This window comes from Clupea harengus, chromosome 1 (assembly GCF_900700415.2).
Source record: "Clupea harengus chromosome 1, Ch_v2.0.2, whole genome shotgun sequence".
In the NCBI taxonomy this organism is placed as follows: domain Eukaryota; kingdom Metazoa; phylum Chordata; class Actinopteri; order Clupeiformes; family Clupeidae; genus Clupea; species Clupea harengus.
Window position 1 is genome coordinate 22,222,499 of NC_045152.1, and position 22,143 is coordinate 22,244,641.

A 22,143-nucleotide genomic window follows, 5' to 3' on the forward strand; every position below is an offset into this window, starting at 1 on the left:
GGCGCAGAGTGGCACACTCAGCAAACATGTGCAAACTCTCACTCTCACACTCACACTCACACTCACACTCACACTCACACCACACACACACACACACACACACTCACACATTCACACTCACACACACACACACACACACACACACACACATACACTCATAGCGAGGCTAATCACAGCATCATCGAATAACAATATGTTGTAAAAAATAAACAAATTCATAAAATGTGTCAATAAAAAGTCGTTCTTTTACCACACTATGGCTAAATTTCATACAACAAAATATATCAAAAGTATATGCCACAATATGGCTGAAATATATTTATGGAAATTGCATATAATAAAAATAGAATTAGTAATGGCTGCATTACTCAAAATGACCACATAGAGGCACCATCTGTCTTCAAGAGCCAATGCTGCTGGAGCTGAGGCTGAGAACTTAACAGTTTACCTTGTTCTAGAAAATCTATACATGAAGGAATCGGGAGCATAGAGACTAAGAGAAAGCCAAAAATAGCATACAGGTGAGAGCGGGAATGAGCCTTAGGAAGGCAATCAGAGAGGAAGAAAGGAGAGGGGGACAGAAGGAAACGACCAAGAAAGAATTAAGGAGAGCCAGGGCCACTGAGTGACTGACCAGAACACAGGGGAGAGAGAGGGGGAGGGAGAGAGAGGGGGAGGGAGAGAGAGAGAGAGAAAGAGAGAGACAGAGAGAGTGAGAGAAAGAGAGTGAGTGAAAGACAGAGAACTAGGCAGGGGCCGTGCAAGTGGTAAATAAACTGGACTTTAGTCTGGAGTCTCGTTTCACACGATCACATGTTCTCTAACAGATGGGCCGGATTTAGCGGAGCATTTAGGTGAGATTTCCTGGGATAGCTTGGGAATGTTGTCCCTGTTTCAATAAACAAAACAAATGAAACCTAGGTGAGGTGAAATCCCAGGTGAGTAATATTGCTGATTTAGAAAGCTGAGAGGAGAAAGTTTCTCTGGGCGCCTTATGGATATCCTCAACTAGAAGATCATAAATCTTTTCTATTGCCAAATGATATTCAGGACAAAAATTTTGACATTTTGAAGCCCCTTACAGATGACAAATAATTGCCTACTATTTACAACTAAACGTCACTTCAAGGTGTGGTAAATCAATGAAATCATTTCACTTTCTAATCATTTTAATGATCATCCAACTCACTCGTCCTTATTTAGATATGTTCAAATATGGATGTCACACTCAACAACACTTAGAGGATCCTCACCCTTGGCTTTAGACAGTGTTAATTAACCCTCTGGCAAACGCTGTGCAAATCCCAACCCTGTCCTCCGTTCTTAGACAGACATACAGTACACCAGTAAGGACCAAAGCCACCAGTGCCCTTCCACACGCAGCTCTCATGCCCATTAGACACCCTTCTGAGAGCAGGACAGGCACTTCGGGGGAGGAGCCTGACTACGGGGTAAGAGCCTGACTACGAGGTAAGAGCCTGGCTACGGGATAAGAGCCTGGCCCTTCCCTGTATAAATATAATTCTATTGGGGGGGGGGGGGGGTCTAGTCATGTTGTTCTTTTGACAACACACTTTCACCACCTCAGTGATCTTAATGTGCATCTAAAATTGACTTTTATCACATGATCTTCGCATCTCAGTTGTTATCTCGTCGATCTATAGCACCCCCATTTCTAGCATATGTCCCAATCCACTGAAGCCTGCGTGTGCACAGTATCCCCTGCACATACCAGTGTGCTCACACCTCAGTGGGCTGTGAGTAAGAACACACGGAGATGACACCCAGTCATTAATCACCCCCCACACTGACTTCCACAGGCTGCTGTAATGATTCAGCTCTCATGAGAGTTCTGCAATGATCATCCCTGAGCCAATATTCCTCCTCTATTGAAGAGAGAAAAGACAGAAAAGAGGGCCGTCGAGGCTGCTGGCGAAGCTCTTGACATGCAGATGTCACTTAATGGTCTGAGAAACGTATTAAAATAAGTAAAGGAGGAGATTTCCATGATGTGTCCTTGCTGGTCCTCCTTGTGATGGCTGAGAACATAGTGTAGTTTAATTCCAATTTCATCTGGGAGATTGGATAAGGACAAAAAGAAATCCTGCCCCAAGGGGAATGAGCAGGCTTGATGGCGTCATGTCTTACTCTCTACGTAGAGAGACTTGCTCTGGGTCAGGAAGGACTCCTCGCACGCACACAGACACACACACCCACATACAAACACACACACACACACACCAACATACAAACACACACACACACACACACACACCCACATACAAACACACACACACACACACACACACACACACACACACACACCTACACATACAAATACACACACATGTTAGTCATATTCACAGCCCTCCCCCTTTGTTCACAAATCTCACGTATTCATTTCTCTCTCTTACCTGCTTGTTTCTGAAACAGTAGCTGGGTTTCCATCCAACTCTTTCGCATCATTTATGCGCATTTATGAAAATTAAATTAAACAAAGTGTGTTTCTTTTAAGCAGTTGTGTTTCCATCAGCTGTGTTATGGACCCTCTCCTAATCAAGAGAGGAGATGTGGACAGCTGTGGGAAACCCCTGATAAAACTGAAACAAATGTGAATGTATGCGAATACACCCATTTCCATCAACCTGAGTCGCATTATACCCTATGTGAATTAAGAGTTATTCCACACCCCTTTTGCGAATCCAAATTATATGCGCATTAGATTTTATGCGGATTTCAAGCAATTCCAGTTTAAATTTCTTATTTGAATGGTCAAAATTGTGCATTAAAAAGTTGTATGGAAACACAGCTAGTGACAGGGGAAGCACAGGACCTAAATGAAGCGCTCTTGGCTGGGTGGGACTGTGACTGTGTCACTGCAACAGACAACATGTGCTAATTGGAACGTGGCTTTGTGCTTTGATTAACTGCTGTTTGTCAGCAATAGGGGAGCACATGGAGCCAGCACTGAGGTAAATAATTCATTTGATGGAGATACACAGCTGGAAGCATTTAAATATCTCTCTCTCTCTCATTGTGCCTGTGTCATCAGCACGACATCACGACTAAGGGCTGCCAAGCTTGGTGTAATTCGTCTGGTTTGTTTACGGGCACATGAACTGACCCAGTGCCCCAAACCCTCTGAGCCATGCAAGCAATATAGCGTTATCTACACACACACACACACACACACACACACACACACCACACACCACTCACACCACACACACACACACACACACACACACACACACACACACACACACACACACACACAGAGAGCAGAGCAGCCCACTATCGGCCCACATACCTGAGCCTGTGCTCCGTTGATCATCAGGTAGTAGAGCTTGCTGAGGATGCTCTGCTGCAGCTGGTCCCATGACACAGACCTGTCCTCTCGCATCAGGAATGGGGGTCCAAACCTGAGGGGACCAAAAAAGATGAGATGAGAGGGGTGTGTGTGTATGTGGGGGGGTGAGGAGCACAGAGAAGGAGAGAAAAGGGGGAACGAATGAGATTGAGAATGAGATTGAAATTGAGATTGAGTTTGGGTAAGAAATAATGACAAAGATTATTCCTTAACGTCTGTCGGGATGACAGTACATGGTGTTTGCACGACTTCGCAGATCTGAGCGGTTCACTGTTCTCAGTGTGTGGACGATGGCACATGTGAGTCAGTATTCATGTGCTGATGATCATGGTCGTTCCCTCTGACACCGACACTGATGCCAATGTCCTTTTAATGTCACGCTGCTCATCAGGATCATGATGTGGGCAATTTTTCCTAACTGTTTCGCTCGGAGCAACAACTGAGCCCTAGTAAGGTAAAAGCACTGATGGTGGGTTAACATGCACTGAGTGGCCTCAAGGAATCAACCCAGTCATTACATTCTTATGGCAACCATGATACTGAATGAAGGGAGATTAGCACAGACATTACGTAGTGGTGTAATCACTATTATCATTAGATTCCATGTGGCTATGCTTCCTGCTGTGGGATATCCATTTCCAGGCTTCAAGCAAACTGCGTCTCACTCAAACACAGCCACCAGATTACTCACAGCAGGCAGAGGGGGACGACCACACCTCAATTAACAAACGGACATTCAATTAGAATGGAAACATTCAGATACAAAAAGAGCTAAAACATTCTCAAGTTTTCCCTTCGAGGAGCCCAGATTACTGACGACTCACACTGGTTCCTCATAAAAATCACACTAATGTTCTGGTAGTGGTGATTTATGCCCTCCCAGCACTTGGTTCTTTGGTGATATGGAAATATTTGACTAAGTCTCCTATATATACAAATATCTGCCTATGTTTCCTCCCCACCCCACCCCACCCCACCCCTTCCATATTTTCCTCCCCCCCTCCCTCCCTCTTGTCCTTTTGGAAAACCTCCTGTCTACATTCTTCCTCCCTTTGGCCTGTTCCGTCGCGTCTGGTTGGAGGACGGTATAAAGGTTACTGACTTCCAGGTGACCATCACACTGTGAGCTTCCATGCTCTCAGTCCAACTACCTCCTCCACATGCAACTGTGGAACACCACCTGAAGCTGCAGAACTCTTGGATCATGGAGACAATGGCTGATTCACTGTTTGTGGCCTTTTATTCAGGCCACACATTAAAACAGAATGTGACTAACGCACACTGAAAAGGCCAGACAGCTTTGAGTGGCAAACACTATGAGAATATGGAAACTCAGCTATGTGTATTAAGAAAAAGTATTCAAGACATATCAATCTGACTGCTGTACAAAAGGGCCTCTTTCAAAGTGGCTACTATTACACCATGTCAGATCGCAGCTGTAACCAAACACTCAAAGGAAACATACAGTTAAGTCTAGAGCAAACTTCACATACTTCACGTAATTATGATCAATACATTTGTTCTCATAAAGATCTGCAATCCACAGAATCATAGTGTCATAGTTTGAGATAAACATTAGCTCTTGTCTACTGATTAGGTTCTGAAATTAGTGTAACCTAACAGAAATAACACTTGCTGTGCATACAAATGACCACAGAAACCAAGGCATGTATATTATCATATTAGAATATTAGCATGCTCAGTTACACCAGTGTTAATTTCGTTGACGAAAACTATGACGAAAAATATTCGTTAACGACCTTTTTCCCGTGACTAAAACGAGACTAAGACGTGACGAAAATGGATCTTTAAAAATAAAAACTATGACTAAATCTATTTTAACTCTCGTTGACGAGACGAGACGAGACGAAAATGTTGGTGGTTGACTAAGTCACAATTGTTTTTTTTTTCTAAACTTGTATGCACATCATTGGTTGAATGTTGCCCGGTCCTGTATCTATCCCTCCTCCACTCCCTGAGATGCCCGGACAGACATGAAAGTGACGCCCTAACAAACGTCATGATGGCTGAAGTTCAGGCACTCGGTAGGCTACTGGAAGAAAAATAAGAATAGATATCTGGACAGTCTTTAATTATAACTTGACAGAAAATAAAACACAATGCACCGCAATAACCGGCGAGAAACCTTTTGGCTTCAAAATAGGTGGGAAGAACACAACAAGAGGCACCTGAAAGCGCACAATACAACCCTGCAATTTATGCCAAGGTAAATTAGCTAGTAACTGTCAATGATAATTAGCTAATGTTAACTAGTTATTAGAATATATTAGCCAACGTTAAGTTAACTTCAAAGGGGCAGTCGAGTGTATAGGTTGTGTCAGCTTGGATAACTAGCTAGTCATTTTCGATTGAAACCTCCCGTTTGGCTTGGCAAATGAGTTCCAAAACGTTTAGCTAGCTAACGTTAGCTAACTATGAGGTAGCATAGCTAAGTTATACTAGCTATCGATAGCTAGCTAAGTTATACTAGCTATCGATAACTAGCTAGTAAACGCATTGCAGAATGGACTATAGGACAGGCCACGCATGACATTAATCAAGAGAAAATAAATGAATATGTGATTTGTTGCACTACTTTCAACTCTCAAACTATCCGTCTAGCTAAATATGTAGGTTATCAGATTGCACAGCAATTCATATGGAGGATATGTGGTTGATTTAACTAAGGCCAGGTAGGCATAGTAGTTGTATTGTGTTATCACATCATTTGAATCTTCAAAATCTAGACTCGATATTCTCTTATATTTTAATAACAATACTGTTAATTAAGTATTGCCTTAAAATTATTATTTACATTGAATTCATTGGAATTCAGCTGTAGGCATATACTAGGAGATCTGTATCTTAGAGACTAATTGCATCCACAGTTTAAGTACTGCAAGCTTGACTATTATGCAGTTGTAGACACTACACAAGGGGTCCCCGGGCCTGAGAAGGGAAGGAAAGGAGTTTAATGTGGCTATAAGATGGACTTTTAAATGTGACTAAAACTAGACTAAAATGTAATGAGACTTCGTCGACTAAAACTAGACTAAAATGTTCTGAGTTTTCGTCGACGAAAACTAGACTAAAACTAAGGAGGATATAAATGACTAAAAGTGACTAAAACTAATATGCATTTTCGTCTAAAGACTAAGACTAAGACTAAATCGAAAATAGCTGCCAAAATTAACACTGAGTTACACACACATACAGCTTGACCTTGACAAGTTTGGAAGGAGCCGCATGTGTACACCAGCCTCTGGTTTGAAAATACTCTTGCTATGCTTGAAACAGCAGACCCACAGTCTGTGCTTCAGTAGCGAGTTACTCACAGAACCCTAAATCCTTCCAGTCAGCCACCTACGTCATGAAAAAACCTTTACAGCCACTGACTTGAGGTCAGCCAAGGGTAGAATATCAAACGTAGGCGCCCCGTAACGGGCCAAAACAGTCTCCTAAGAGATGTGATGGCAAATAACACAAGGTCTGGTTCCTACCTCCTAATTTAATGGTTTTGGAAACTTCTCTGTGTCAGATAAATCTGCTGAAAAGTTGCAGAAAGTGATTGGAGAGATACAGAAAATCAGGGGAGGGCAGAGGAAGAGAGAGAAGGAAAGGGGAAAAACGATCAAGCATCTTCATGGCATGTTAACTCATTAATAGGAGACAAGAGGATAAGATCATCCCATGCAAACTAATAAAGGCATCAGCTTCTCTCCCCCCTCCCCTCCCCATCCTCTGCATCTCATCTCATCTCTGCAGCCCATCTGTCTGCCCATGTGGAAAAAGGAGAGAACATCGAACTAGGCCACAGTCAGATGTGTTTGTCACTGAGAGAGAGGGAGAGAGAGAGAGCGAGATAGATAGAGAGAGATAGAGAGAGATGGGGAGAGAGAGAGAGGGATGTAGAAAGATGGATAGAGAGTGAGAGAGAGAAAGACAGAGTAAGAGAGAGGGGGAGAGAGGGGAGGGAGAGAAAGTGGGGTGCCTAATGATGATATCACTGAAACTGAGATGTATCTGCTGACTCACAAGCAATAAGCTGGATGAATCTAAATGAGTTTTCATGTGTCTCTGAGGGGGGAGGGGCGCAATAAGAGCACAATGATATTTGTGTTTGTGTACAAACATGCTCGTCACTGTGATGTCAACACACTATATTCTGCTCAGTGTTTAGAGCCTTGAACCTCTACTTGTACACAAAGGTTCTGGACTAGTCCTACTCTTGGTCCAGCGCAAATGTCCGATATCTTACCAAAAAAAAAGCATTTGATTCATTTTCACTTAATAAATGTGCAGAGAGAGTTCTCATCATTTTTCCAGTGCAGAAGTCGGCCAGGCCAATTGCACACCTCTCTGTGTTGAGAGGCAGTGATGGGATTGTCACAGAGTCCTGTCCCCAGAGAGATGGGAAGAGGCGGGCAATCAGTGACTCCCTGTCCTCCCTTTCCATCTCCACCAGCCTGAGCTGGGAGTTTTTTCCACGAGTGCACAAGCGAAGTCCAAGGAGGGAAGACTGGGCCACACAGATGCTATAGGCAGACTCTGAATTTCTCCCTGTTCTTGGTGGTCCGTGTCGAGCGTGGTACTCTCATCTTTCTCTTCTGAGATGAGCTTTTCACTCATGGTGAGTTCCCATCAAAAGCCTAGTCAGTCCTGAAATAGTCATTTAGGACCTTGAGCTCAGTATATAAAAAAAAGGGTAAAATAAAAAAAAGATCTGCATATTTCACTCCCCTTTGGTATTAAAAACCACCAAACCCTTGTGCATTTCAGTGTGAACATGTAGAAAAACATCTGATTACACTTAGTATGTAAAGTATGTATTACAGTGGCATGTACATTCAGGATGTGAGAAAAGCTGTGAGAAAGACATGCAGGCCTCTTCTGGCAATCCTCAGCGTGCCTTTTCTATTTAACTTCCTATTTAACTCTAAAGTGAGGCTCAACATCACCATAGCCTCCTACCTAACTCTACAGGAAAACTCAGGTGAAGGTAGATATCTTAGCAGTCTGTCACCTGCACATTAGCAACAGTTCCTATGGCGATAGAGACAAGGCATATGCCTGCTGACTCCACTCCTGCTTTCTGAGAGGGGAGAGCGTAATTAGGGCTAATTACTGGATTTAAGACATCTGACATATTTATTCACGGCAATTCATTTCATTGATGCAGGGCTTAGAAGAATGCTGATGGAGGATGAAAAGAGATTTAAAAGACTGTAACACGTGGAACATGAATGCAAACATGCGGAATGCAGAAAGCTTTGGTTTAAGAATTGGTTCTTAATTCAAGTCCAGTCATATACAGAGTAAAGTCCATTCGTTTTTTATGCTGTAGTCAATGATTTCATGTAGTCCTATCTCTTTTTTTAAGTTGAAATGAAAAAGCCTGTGTAAAGCTTGCACCCACCCGTTCTTAATTAAAAGAAATATATCACAATGCCCTTGTGAGCTCATGTTTGGTCACCTGACAGCTTGCTGGCCTGTTCCTGCCGCATTGCAGACCAGCAGGAGCACCTTCCCAGGGATGCCCTGGTTGAGGAACTCAGACGACAGCGCCCCTGAGGCAGGTAACCTCTGACCCTCAGGCCCAGAGGTGGAGTAGGGGGAGGAGGGGAGACTGTGGTGGTACCCTAGGACAGAAAGAGAGAACATGAGAGAGAATTAAAAGATGGGAAAGGGACATCTGATAGGGCACTGGAATAAAACTCTCTACTGCTACACCTGAGAGCATACACCTGAGAGCTTCATTCTTCATCTCCATATCTGCTTTCAGAAATCAAGCTGATTCTCCATCTCTATATCTGCCTTCAGAAATCAAGCTGATTCTCCATCTCCATATCTGCCTTCAGAAATCAAGCTGATTCTCCATCTCCATATCTGCCTTCAGAAATCAAGCTGATTCTCCCAATCAGATGATGGGCAGAGACCTACAACAGTTTTGGAAACCGAAATGAGAACATGTGCGGAGAGATGAATGAAAAGAGGGGGGATGAGGGGGGCAGCTTCTTCTTTAAGATGAGCCCAGAAGCGTGAGGCTGGGCAGCAGATGGGGATGAGCCCTGCGAGCGAGCAGGCGGGCCGGCCAGCCGGCAGACTCTCCCAGCGGGGCGTCGAGAGAGAGACTGGCTGGTGGGGTGCCGGCCCTTCTCTCTCCTCTCTCTCATTTCCTCCCTCCATTGTGACTAGACCAAACGCTCGTCTCGGCCCCAGCCATCTCTGACGTCACCCGCTGCGAGTGCTGTCAACAGACTGGGAGGATTTACACACCGGGGTGGGTGGTGGTGGTGGTGGTGGTGGTGGTGACATGAAACATGACACAGCTGCACCTCATTCCCTACGGGTGGGAATGATGACAAATACCCCCCCGAGATGTCGGACCGGTGGGCAGGCGGTGGGCAAGAGATGGGCACGTATCGATCCCTCTGGGGCAAAGCGACTCCTCTTTCAGGCGAAGTCTCTCTGCTTCATTACACTCTGACGTCTGAGTCTCTAGCATCATTTATCACCGCCAGCAGCCCGGTGTCAACTCTGCTCTGCTGACTTTCGACTGCCCTAGTAATCAGGTCCTGTGGTCTCTACACTAATGACAAGCACTGAGAGTGAAGGGTGGAGACTGACTTCAGAACAGCAGTGAGGACAGGCTTGTACTCAGAAGGTTAGCAAACTACCTGAACACACAGGGAGAAGGTATTTCTGTACTTGGTGTTACAAAGACATATACGTACATACTATAACACAGACAGAAGCTCGTTGACTGCTTGATGTTATGGTCACTTTAGGACACATGCACTGCATATGTAGGTGTAATAATAATAATAATAATAATAATAATAATGTAGGTGCATTCATCTTTCTCTTCATTGAGCTGTCAAATGCTTTTTATATTAGCAGTCTTTTAGTGAGATTCATTATTTTGAAGGGAGAAACCCATAATAATGAGCAGCAAAACATATTCATAAAACAGCAGTGAAACAGCAGTGAAACAGCGTAAAGGTCACCTCATGGCTTGTATGTATTTGATTGATGCTGTGGCAGAGAGGAGGAGGGCAGTTAAATCAAAAGAGGGGTTTTATGGGCAAACATCAGGACTGCAGGGTTTCCAGGCTTTGCTTGCCAAACGTCCTTCACGTCTCTTCAAATTACAACCTGTTTCCTGACACAAAGCTGAAATCCAATCTTCAAAATGGGACAGGGAAAAGGTATCAAGATGACCCCTGCCAATCTGTGTTATGTGCATTCAAGAGAAAACCCATGCATATATGCTCAAGCGCATACTTGCATGTAAACTCATGTGGAAGACATGGACATGCACAGTACAGTTTCTCTCTCTCACTCAAACACACACACACACACACACAAACACACACACACTCAAACACACACACTCAAACACACACACACACACACCTGATTCAATCTATTTAGTTATCTGTTGACCCTCATCGCTTTTGATAAATCACATCTATCTCCATGAGTGTTAATGAAAGACCACCAGGTAATCAATGGGATGGTGGGGAAGCCATCACTCTCCTGTATTACAGAGCAGTCACACTCTACATGTAGCCAACAGAGCATGACCAAAGCTCGGAGATGCTAGCAATACTGTTAGTGACAAAAATATTTCATTAGACACTTTTGCCCTCTGTCTTTCAAGGCCATGGCCATACTTGCATGGATAAGAAAATACATTTAATAAAGAGATATAAGGCCATTGCCGTCAGGTGGGACACTCAGAATTCAAAATGTTGAAAGCCAGTATTCCTCTTTCACTGGTCATTCCACTTACATAACATACTCATTATAACCTGGAGATGCTGCTATACCGCTCACAAAAAGACTACAAACACTCCAACAAGGTACACAGCACTTGATGCAAGACAATATTATTATTTTTCATTCCATTTTCTCATGGGGAACTTCAAAGAAAATCATCCCATTTATCTTAAAAGACACTAGAGCAGTCTGATGTTCCCTCACATAAGAGTTTGAATAACCCTCTCCAGCAAACAATCTATATCTACACTCTAAATACCTCTGTGTGGGAGAAGGCTATTACATACAAATTAACCGCCTCCATCTTCTCCACATCTTCCTCATGGCGAGTTTTAACAATACTGCTGTCAATACAAGTAGTGAGCTGAATAGTCTTAACCTATAAAACCTAGAACCATGAGCATCCACTGGAGGCTGGCTGTCAAAACACCTCTGATGAGGCTAAATAGTGAAGACTTTCCTTTCTACTGTATATTTTGTATGATTGTGTGTAAGACTTACATGCATACAGATATATTCCAAATGTATTAATTTGTTTACACTATATGTATACCTTTATATACTTTCATATATGCATGCACCCATATAAAGCTAGGTACATACAGGTAGATACAAGTCAGATTAGAAGTAAATATCGTCTGGTAGACAGTGTCAGTCCTACAGTACCTATAAGTGAAGATCTCATTTTTCTGATGTAAAACTGAAGAGCTCCTCCTTGTTAGTAGAGACAGAAGAATACAATCTGTCGAGATCTCCCCTCTGATGTTTGGCATGAATGAAAAATGAATGGAAGTTGTCATCATGATCTTTAATGCTTCACTGTCTCTGCACCAATAACTTCCACATCTACAGCAGCTCATTAAACAAGGGCCCTCAAAGCTCTGCTATCCAGAGGAGATGGAGTGCTCTAGGCCAGCAGAAGAACCCAACATCCCAACATCCCAATCATGTTGTGCCCAGTATTTCAAAGAAAAGCCTTTTTTCAAAACTTCAGTGATATGGCTATACAATAATGGAGGACCAGGTGCTGGGTATCTATTTAACAGAAGCTGATCTAGTCAAGGGGGGAAAGGAGAGGAGAGCTAGAGCTAATAGAACTTGAATGAAAACTAAAACCATAAAGCTCTGTGTTGATGTCTCCATGACAGGAGAGTTCACCACCAAGCCAGTGTTCAGGGTTGGTCTGGGCAGTTCACTTTCAAACTTCAGCGTCCAAGTGAACAGCATCTCAGATGTCTTCTGTACATGAATATCAACGTGTATGGAAACTTGTAATGCGATGCTGCTGACTTCAGTTGCTCAAATACACATGACAAAACACAAACACCGCAGCACCTCAAGCCCCTGGCATTATGCCTGACTGGGGAACCCCTTTCCAAATATGCTCATAAAATCAAAATAAATTCACAAAAAATCCTCCCCTGGCTACCCTCTGCTGTCTAAAAGGAGATGTATTATATACATTATGTATAATAAATACAGTATCGTTGAAAAAGTACGATCAATTAACATTACTGATGTCTTTTAAATCCACTTATTTCTCAGAAGCAGAGAGTAATCAAGGCCAATTAGTGAATTCAGTAAAACAATGTGTCATATTTAACTCACTTGACAGCTTTATCTGTAGGTGATACATTTAGCTAATGTGGCCTAAGAGGAAGAATTGTATAGATTTCAAACAGAACAATAAATGGGACTGAAATTGATCCTTTGCATGCTTTGATTAAGTTTAAGGGAAACACAAAGGGGATGTTTTATTTTTGTGTCTGGTCTTTTTTAAATAAAGTTACATAATAAAATGTGCTTAAAAATGTCTTTTATTTGCCTGTGTTTCTATAAATCCATAATTACAATCAATCTGATATGTGACTAACACTGAAGGTTCCTTGATTGTGTTTTATTGACACATGCACCCAAGATCTCTTCCTGGCTATATTAAGAGCATTCATGGGAGCAACCTAGAACCCATTCAGCTTTAAGAGCCACGGCCTGGCTCTAATATCACAAGTGGTACACAAGATAGACTATACTTGACCTCTAAATAATTCAAACTTTTACAACAAAAAAAACACTGTCAAAACCTCAAAGAACACACGTCCGGAGAATGTGTGTGTGTGTGTGTGTGTGTGTGTGTGTGTGTGTGTGTGTGTGTGTGTGTGTGTGTGTGTGTGTGTGTGTGTGTGTGTGTGTGTGTGTGTGTGTGTGTGAGCACTCAAACACCAATGAGGGATAGGAAGCACATGAAGCCTATCCCGCAACTGTGCCATCATACTGCAAGGGCTCATGGGACAGCCTCCTAGTAGATGTATCTTTAGACTTGTGACTTCTCCTCTGTCTGAAAAAGGCCTGGGTGACAAATCATAGCCTGCCACACTGTCTTGACAGTTGATTCAAACACGCCACTGTCACTTTGCACAGTCCCATGCTGTGTAATTATGGGTCACAATTTTAACCAATGTTGAAAGCGCTTCGGCTTGAGAATACAAAGACTTGCAGGAGCATTAGTTTAGAATTGAGCAGAATATGTGAATGGCCTGTGCCAAACCACACTGAGCAGGTCCCCATTATCACCTGAGATTCGCGCAGAGCCTCCCCTGATGTAGAGGGGGGAGGCCTGAAAGGCATAGATGATGTCGTTCTCTGCAACACTGGTCAGGTCATCCTCATCGAAGAAGGAGCGCTGGAAGCCAGTAGAGTAGATCTCTGCCAGGATCACCTGCAGAGATGGAGGGAGGGGAGGGATATCATTAGGGGAACAGAAAGATACATTGACATAAATAGATACATAGATAGATGTACATATGAAATAAGGTTAGATATCTTGTATTTATACGTGGAGTGAGCTAAGGACAGCGGGACAGGTAGATCATTGAAAGTGCTACATGACATGTGACTCGCGCTGCTGTACTAAGAGGTTCATCTGACGGCGTTGAGCTAGTACTGATCATGGAAGTAATAGTACTTGAACTTCAAAAACTAGCACAGGGAGAGAGAAAAAAAATCTATGCCACCAATGCTCTGCGGGACAATATGTTAGACCAAAAATACACATTGGAGAGAGGGGGGTGTTTCTAAAATAAGACCTCCTCATTTTTACACTTGCTAGAAGGTTCAGTATGCCTTCTGAGGCATGGTATTACAGTTGCCTAACAGGGAGTCACAGGCCATTGTCCGCGACCTCTACAACTGCACATCTGTCTCTGCAAATCAAGACTACTTCCTAAGGGGTGGATTTCTCTCACTGCAGGAGTCCAATATTACAGGAAATGCTGTGAAGTAACAAATTCATTCTAGAAAAAAAATGGCCAGTATTGAACACTGTTTTTATCCGTGAACAAGAGACAGCTTTCCTAGATATATGAAACTTAGCTATAGACCATGTTGCCATGGTAGTTGATAGGAATATGTACCACCATGGATAGAATGCAAGAAAACATGTGCTTCTGTAACTTACTCTCCATCCGTTGGTGGAATATTCAAACATGTTTGTGCACTACAGGCTGGTACATCGAACATTACGTCTCGCAAATCATTATCTCACCCCCTTCTGTGCCCTACATACAGAACACCACAGCAGGTGTTAATGCAGCCGAATCCCATCTGGAGGTGTACTTCAGGACACGTTTAGTTTCAGAGACGCACAGTAATTTTGCGGAGGCTCTGGCTCTGGTTTTAAAGTACTGGGTGCTTATTCTTCTCTTCCCTTTTGTGTGAGCAGGGCAGGGAGCTGAGCTCAGAGTGTGTGAGAGTGCTGAGAGGCACCTGGTCTGGAGAGATCTTCCCCTCATCCGCCACCGTCCGGCGTAGGCAGGCCAGGGAGCCGAACAGAGGCATGGCCAGCCCCACGCGCAGGTACCGCTGGCCTTTGGTGCTGAACACCAGGGTCACATACACAGGCCTGAGCAGAACACAGGGAGAGGAGACAGGGACACCGGATCACATTTGTTATTACTAATAGTGATAACCTACTGTATTGTTTATTTCAATGTCGTGACAAAACAGACATTACAACATTTATCTTTGATCATTTGATGTTTAACGATTATAACATGGTTGGGGGTGAAATGGTGACAACATACAGACATCAACCAGGTTTATCATTCTTCACTCTAGTTTACATGGGGCAGAAAAGGGGTCTATCATTCATGCCATTCCATACCTCTGTGGTTCAAAAGGGACACACGGTTTTCATGAATAAATCAATATGTTTAGCATCAATAATAAATCATTAAGTCCCTTTTTTCATGCAACAGAAATAATGGAATCCATACTTCCATGCATCTTTAATAGCAACACGCCTGGTTTCAAACCATTCACCTCTGACACACTCTGACAGAGACTGGAGAACAGGATAATAGCCTCAGCTGGCAGTATAACCAGTTCTCATAGAGACCTTAGAGTTAACTGCCTGACGGGTGAAGAGGCGGAAGTGCTGTGAATTAGAAATGGCTGCCCTTGGAATGACCTGATGATGTGCCACGACCATGTGATGTGAACACACCCTTTATTCTTGGTGAAACAGGAGAGAGTAAAGGATAAAATAAGAGAGGAGGAGAAGGAGAAGAGAACAAGGGGGGTGAGATGGACAGGGAGAGAGAGAGAGAGAGAGAGAGAAAAAATGACTATAATAGAGTGCTCCGCCCTCCACTCTCAGTCAGGAGGAGAATGCAGCTCCAGCTGGCTGTGAGATTTCTCTTGAGATCAGTAGATGTACCGAAGAGTGATGGTGCTGCGGTCTTTGGTTGGTATGTGACAATGTGAATCATATATGGGCAGTCTATTGTCAAAACACTGATTTATAGTTCATGATTTATACAAGGTCAGCGTTTACACAGAAGGATTGCTACTGCTGAAATGTACAAGACTCGTGGGAGTAAATAAGCCAAAAGACTAAAAGATACCTGGACATGAGTGGCACATGAACTGACAATATAAGCAGTATCACACTCCTGTGAGCTGACAAGGGCATTACAAGCTATTCCAAAAAATGCACAATGCCATGTAAAATTTATAACAAAATCACTGTATGTTTGGTTTTCCTACGGGAAGAGGAACACTGACAAACTCCAAACTAAACCAGTGCCGACCAGATGACAAAATCACTAGACAATCACTACAATTCGTTCAATCACCTCATCTTGACTTATTGCCCTCTTGTGTTCCGTTCTGGAAAACACATGACCAATGAGACCTTGGTGACATAATGAGGTCCGGTCTAGACCATTCCCCACACCATCTGTGGAGCCTGCACACATGCACTGTGATATGTTCATTCACAATGGCCTCCTGGTGTATCTGGGAGTATATCAAGAGGCTTTATTCCCCTTTGGACCAGATGAACCAGAAACAGCTGCCTCTACTCAACATTTTTATGTTTACATTAACAAATTAGGTAAAAAGTCCAAATTCTATTCACATGGTAAGTCAGTGTAAAAAAAATTGACAGCATTTTATGCAGATATTCTGCTTACCATCTCCTAGAAATCCTTCCACAAAACAATGGAAGTGTGATGAGCAAGAAAGCAGTGGAAGAGCATTCAAGAACAACAACAATGAGGGAGTGAGAAGAGGAGGGAGAGGCGATATAGCCCGTGGCCATACACCACAGCCTGTCTGTCCATTTAGGGGTGGTTTGGGCTCCAGGAGGGAGAGCTGGTGTGTGTGTGTGAGGGGGGGGGGTTGGGTATGCTGGTGCCAGACCCACCCTGGTACGGACACGGGCAAGTGGGTGGAGATGGAGGCCGCTCGGAGAAGCACTACATCACCCGCTGTAATTCAGACTCTAATCTCGGAGGCAGGGGAGAACAATGCTAATGTACAGAGCTCATGTGCAACCACCAGGCCCTCGGGCTCAGGTTTCTCCACTGTGTGCCCCACCTTCACGGTTACATAAGGACACAGTAGAGCCCTGGGATTGTCACGTCCACACAAAGAGACGGGGGTGGGTGTGACTGGGCATGCTGTGGAGCGTTCCCCCAGCTGAGGTGAACCCGGAGTCTGAGTCGAACATTGTCTGTGGGTCTGAGGTGGGGTTTCCACCCTGTCCAGAGCAGAGGCAATTGGGCTTGATTGTTTCGCAGTTTGCTGGAGATCTCTATCCTACTCCCTTGAGGGAGCCACTGCCACTGAGGAGTACATGTGTATTGTAAGGTTCATGTCAATGGAAACACTGTGTGCCTTTTTTGTCATATAAATTGCTCTTGGTCGCGGACAAACACACAACGTGGTCACTCACCTGGTCTGTCGTAGCGGGATGGGAAGTGAGATGCACAGGAAGGGGTCAAAGGTGTTACTCTGTTTAAGGCAATGAGGGCATGTCAGCGATGACCTTTGGAAACAGGATGACAAAAAAGGCAGAGGTTAACAACTTCAGAATGAGGCATAATGTTTCCTGACTTTAACCCAGTTAACTATGGGAAACAATTGGCTGCCAGTTTCCAATGTATTACATCATGCTGTCCGTAAGGATGGGTTGTGCTCGATGTGGTTCAGTGGGTATTCCTCTAAGCCCATTTCCTGATTTACACTCTAATCCCAGGTTAGCAAAAGGGAGGGAACGTCTGTTTCATTTAAAGACAAAGACTCAAGGAGAAAGCCCCGGAGAGCTTGAAGTTTCAGTGGTGAAATAGGCATTCCCTGCCTTGCAGTTTCACGCACAGTGGCCATTAAAAAGCAGATAAATTCTCTGCCGTGGAGTGGAAAGGACGGGAACATCCATCCTTCATTCAGAATGGCTTGGTCATGCACATTCTGACAGTTAGACATGGCTGAGATCTGCAGAGTGCATGAATGAATTTCACTCATATCTGTCTCTTCTCCCAGAGGCTTTGCATCCTGAACACCTGCCCGCGAAGGCATATTTACTATAGAGAGGTGTTCCATGTTCCACAAATATCTGGTTGTTTCTCCTCCACATCAATCCTGTTTGAAAGATATACTGAAACATGTATGTGGCACACATAGCCACTGCAAAGGCCCTTGTATCTGATATTTTATTTACTTCTGAAATGGCATGCCTTTTATTTATATTATTTTATATATACCGAGATGCTTGGAGAACTCTTGTTTGCGGCCTAAGCCCCAGAAGGGGTAGTAGGCGATGATGATGATGTTATTTATGTGTGAGAGAGAAGTGTATATGTGTTCTGGATGTCTGAAATGTTAGCACATGTGGTTAACACAAATGTTAGCACACTCTCATTCACTTGTATTCTTTTCTGTCAGCCCAAAGTGAATCGAAGCCAATGAGAGACTGCAATGAGAGACTGCAGTCCAATTTACATTCAAGACCAAATGGGCAGTATCAGATTGGTAGTGCCATCATATCTCGCTCAAAATACAGCCTTAGGTTTTTTACTGAAGGCAACCACGTACATCTGCTAGAACAGCCAAATGACTCATGGTTGGCCAGTGAGCAACATGAATCGTACAGATGGTGTAAAAGACAGCACGACTGAGAAGACCCATGTTAAATACATGAAGATTTGCACTTGCCTGAAGCTTTGCCAGACAGAGGGGTTTTGAAAAACAGAAGCATAAGGAGTACCAGGTTCACACTTAATATTAAAAAAGTTGGTTAGGTAGAGTTTGCATACTTCATGTGTGAGACGCTAATCATAAAGTGTTATCACACATGCATTCCTTGATTATCACAAACAGTTGAGCGTGTGAACTTACCATTGCAAGTCAAACAAACCTTATCAGCCTTGTACATGGACAACTGTAAAGTAATGATTTAATTCTTTCCAATGTGATATCTAAGCATGATTATTAATCAACGCTAGAACTGAGGGATATCGTGAAATTCTCAAAATCAGATGGCAACATACTTAGAACAACCACACACCAACTGAGAGATCAATTGAATCGGACCAATCTAAAGCAACTCTGGCATTTCTCCATTCAGTCATTAAGACATAGCAGAGCACCTGCAGGTCTCAGCCTATGACTGAGGTCCCTGCAGAATTGTTTGACTGAGGCCAACAAAGATCACCCCCATAAAGATGACCCTCTCTAAATGCTTAAGAAAACGGATATGCAGACGGCACAGAAAGAGGTTAACTATAATGGCAAGGCTCTCCAGGGGATATATATAGGTGGAGCACTGTCAGGCAGGGCTCACTATCGGACATAGTGTTTTGCCTGCCACTGGTAATGAGGCAAGCCCTGCAGAGCACACACTGTTTCACTGTCAAATGTCTGAAATTAGGATCTTAACATAGAAACAGGAATGTTGCACAATAATAGAGATGGGTAAGGGAGGAATTTGAAATCTAACAGAACCAAATTGTGCTTATAAGCTTTTAAATAGAAATGCATATAGGGAACATGAAGTAAACTGTGTGGAGGTGAAGTAAAACAAACATGAAGTAAACTGTGTGGAGGTGAAGTAAAACGAACATGAAGTAAACTGTGTGGAGGTGAAGTAAAACGAACATGAAGTAAACTGTGTGGAGGTGAAGTGAAACAAACATGAAGTAAACTGTGTGGAGGTGAAGTAAAACGAACATGAAGTAAACTGTGTGGAGGTGAAGTAAAACGAACATGAAGTAAACTGTGTGGAGGTGAAGTGAAACAAACATGAAGTAAACTGTGTGGAGGTGAAGTAAAACGAACATGAAGTAAACTGTGTGGAGGTGAAGTGAAACAAACATGAAGTAAACTGTGTGGAGGTGAAGTAAAACGAACATGAAGTAAACTGTGTGGAGGTGAAGTAAAACGAACATGAAGTAAACTGTGTGGAGGTGAAGTGAAACAAACATGAAGTAAACTGTGTGGAGGTGAAGTAAAACGAACATGAAGTAAACTGTGTGGAGGTGAAGTAAAACGAACATGAAGTAAACTGTGTGGAGGTGAAGTGAAACAAACATGAAGTAAACTGTGTGGAGGTGAAGTAAAACGAACATGAAGTAAACTGTGTGGAGGTGAAGTGAAACAAACATGAAGTAAACTGTGTGGAGGTGAAGTAAAACGAACATGAAGTAAACTGTGTGGAGGTGAAGTAAAACGAACATGAAGTAAACTGTGTGGAGGTGAAGTGAAACAAACATGAAGTAAACTGTGTGAGGGTGAAGTAAAACGAACATGAAGTAAACTGTGTGGAGGTGAAGTAAAACGAACATGAAGTAAACTGTGTGGAGGTGAAGTAAAACGAACATGAAGTAAACTGTGTGGAGGTGAAGTAAAACGAAACAGATGGCAACTCAAGGACTGAATATACTTGAAGCAAGATGAGCACAAGTGCCAGAGACGGCATCGTCCTTCCATTTTCTTTTCCCAGAAAAATCTTAAAAAGCATTTCTCCTTAGAAAACCATTTTATACCATGTCAGAATCTGAAAATGTAACAACTTAAACGAGGTATTGTCATCCGAGGTTACACAGTCGTTATGTAACCTGATTGATTGTGCTAAGAGGGATATAGCCTGAGCTCAAGGAGTTGGCATGCTGACAGTCGAGACAAAGCCATTATACGGATGATTCTTTGGCCTGTCAGCTATGGTCAGCACACTGCGCTAGACGGCCTAGAGTAGACTGTACTCAGCAATCGACTCCTGCAGGGCAACAGCACAGAGGAACTGCAACCTCTCCGGTCTGAAGAGAGGATGATTTTAACGAGACACTCTTTATGTTTCTGCCTGAAAACCCACTGCCCACATATGTGCACACGCCATTTTCATGTCCACATACTTGTAATGTAAGGACCCCCTGCAAAACAAGATGTAAAAGTGATTACGCAATCACAACATGCAAAGCGGGCCCATTGTGAAGGCAGCGTGGAAGGGGAGAGAGAGAGAGAGGGAGACAGACATTAACATTCCGGGCAGGAAGTGTCCCCTGACAGCAGGGCCATGAATCACACGCTTTCCCACAACATCTCAGCTTGGCGCTGGCACTGTGACTGGGCCTTTTCAACAGCACTCTCACACCCCAGAATATGCACTGGGGATCACGGAGGATAAAGCAGAAAGAGTGCTGCACTGAGCACTGACCAACACATCCATCACAGGCAGATTTGAGATAGTGCCTCTGCGCCGACAAACAACAACCGCAATCCTACATGTTTGAGGGAACTAACTAAAATATGATGAGGCGTGTGTTGAAAAGCAACCTTTACAACACGATAGAAACTTTGCAGAAGTGTATTTCAAAGTAGTCTTATTGTTGATCTTAATGGATGCAAAAACTAATCTCACCACAGAGAAAACAAATAATGTGAATGCTGGTATGAACACCCAGAGCCAGAGGGATGTTTTCTCAGTCTAACACAGCCTACTGAGAAGGACAATGAGCCCTGCCAGCCTGGACTGCTATCTAAACAGGCATCAAGCCCAAATCATTTGTCTGCTGTTTTGGACGCAATTAGCTAGAGGTGTTTGATGTATTTCTGACGAGACGCTGAGCTGCCAATGTCTGAACTGCCTCAGCAGATGGAGAAACATATCTGGAGTTGGAAAAGCACTTCACAACTTGGATGTGGTTAGAAAATGTTATCTACTTGTATAAAGCAGCTACCGATAGGAGACACACTACAGCCCAGAGATCTGATCACAGGCGTTTATAAACAGCTGTGGACAGTGGACTGAGTTCTGCATTCTGCTTGGTCATGTTTTCCTCTGGGAAAGATGCACATCCTGAGTTCACGTTTTTTTTGTAAACAGAAAAACACTTTTTTCTTTGCCCTCAATGGATATAACATATTGTCAAGAATGCTGACACTTAACAATAAGCGATCCAAGAAAAAATAAAAGATGTACACTTTCCTACGCTAAAGATATTTCTCACTAATTAAGCTCAGTAATGTCTTTGAGCAAGGATCCGACGTAGGAACTATAGTCCAGCTGTCAGATGTCTCCATTTTGTGTGCCACCAGGAAGTACTTCAGTTTCTGGCTAGGCCGTTCAGTCTTTGAGCTCGCCATTGGCAGGGGGCTGCTTTTCCGCAGGCTTCAGAGTTTAATAGCTTCACATGCTGAAAGGAACCACAGCAGGC

General features: G+C 43.4%; 1 protein-coding gene across 1 annotated transcript in view; it reads right to left on the minus strand.

The window, feature by feature from the left end:
* The window catches only part of usp43b (ubiquitin specific peptidase 43b), a 60,938-nt gene that overhangs the window by 9,917 nt on the left and 28,878 nt on the right, over positions 1–22,143 (minus strand). Inside the window, exons 4-8 of the mRNA XM_031571530.2 lie at positions 17,388–17,480; positions 14,915–15,050; positions 13,724–13,868; positions 8,844–9,009; positions 3,311–3,422 (exon numbers count right to left, since the gene is read on the minus strand). Of these exons, the coding sequence (XP_031427390.1) occupies positions 3,311–3,422; positions 8,844–9,009; positions 13,724–13,868; positions 14,915–15,050; positions 17,388–17,480 (652 nt within the window). The remainder of the gene's footprint in view (positions 1–3,310; positions 3,423–8,843; positions 9,010–13,723; positions 13,869–14,914; positions 15,051–17,387; positions 17,481–22,143) is intronic.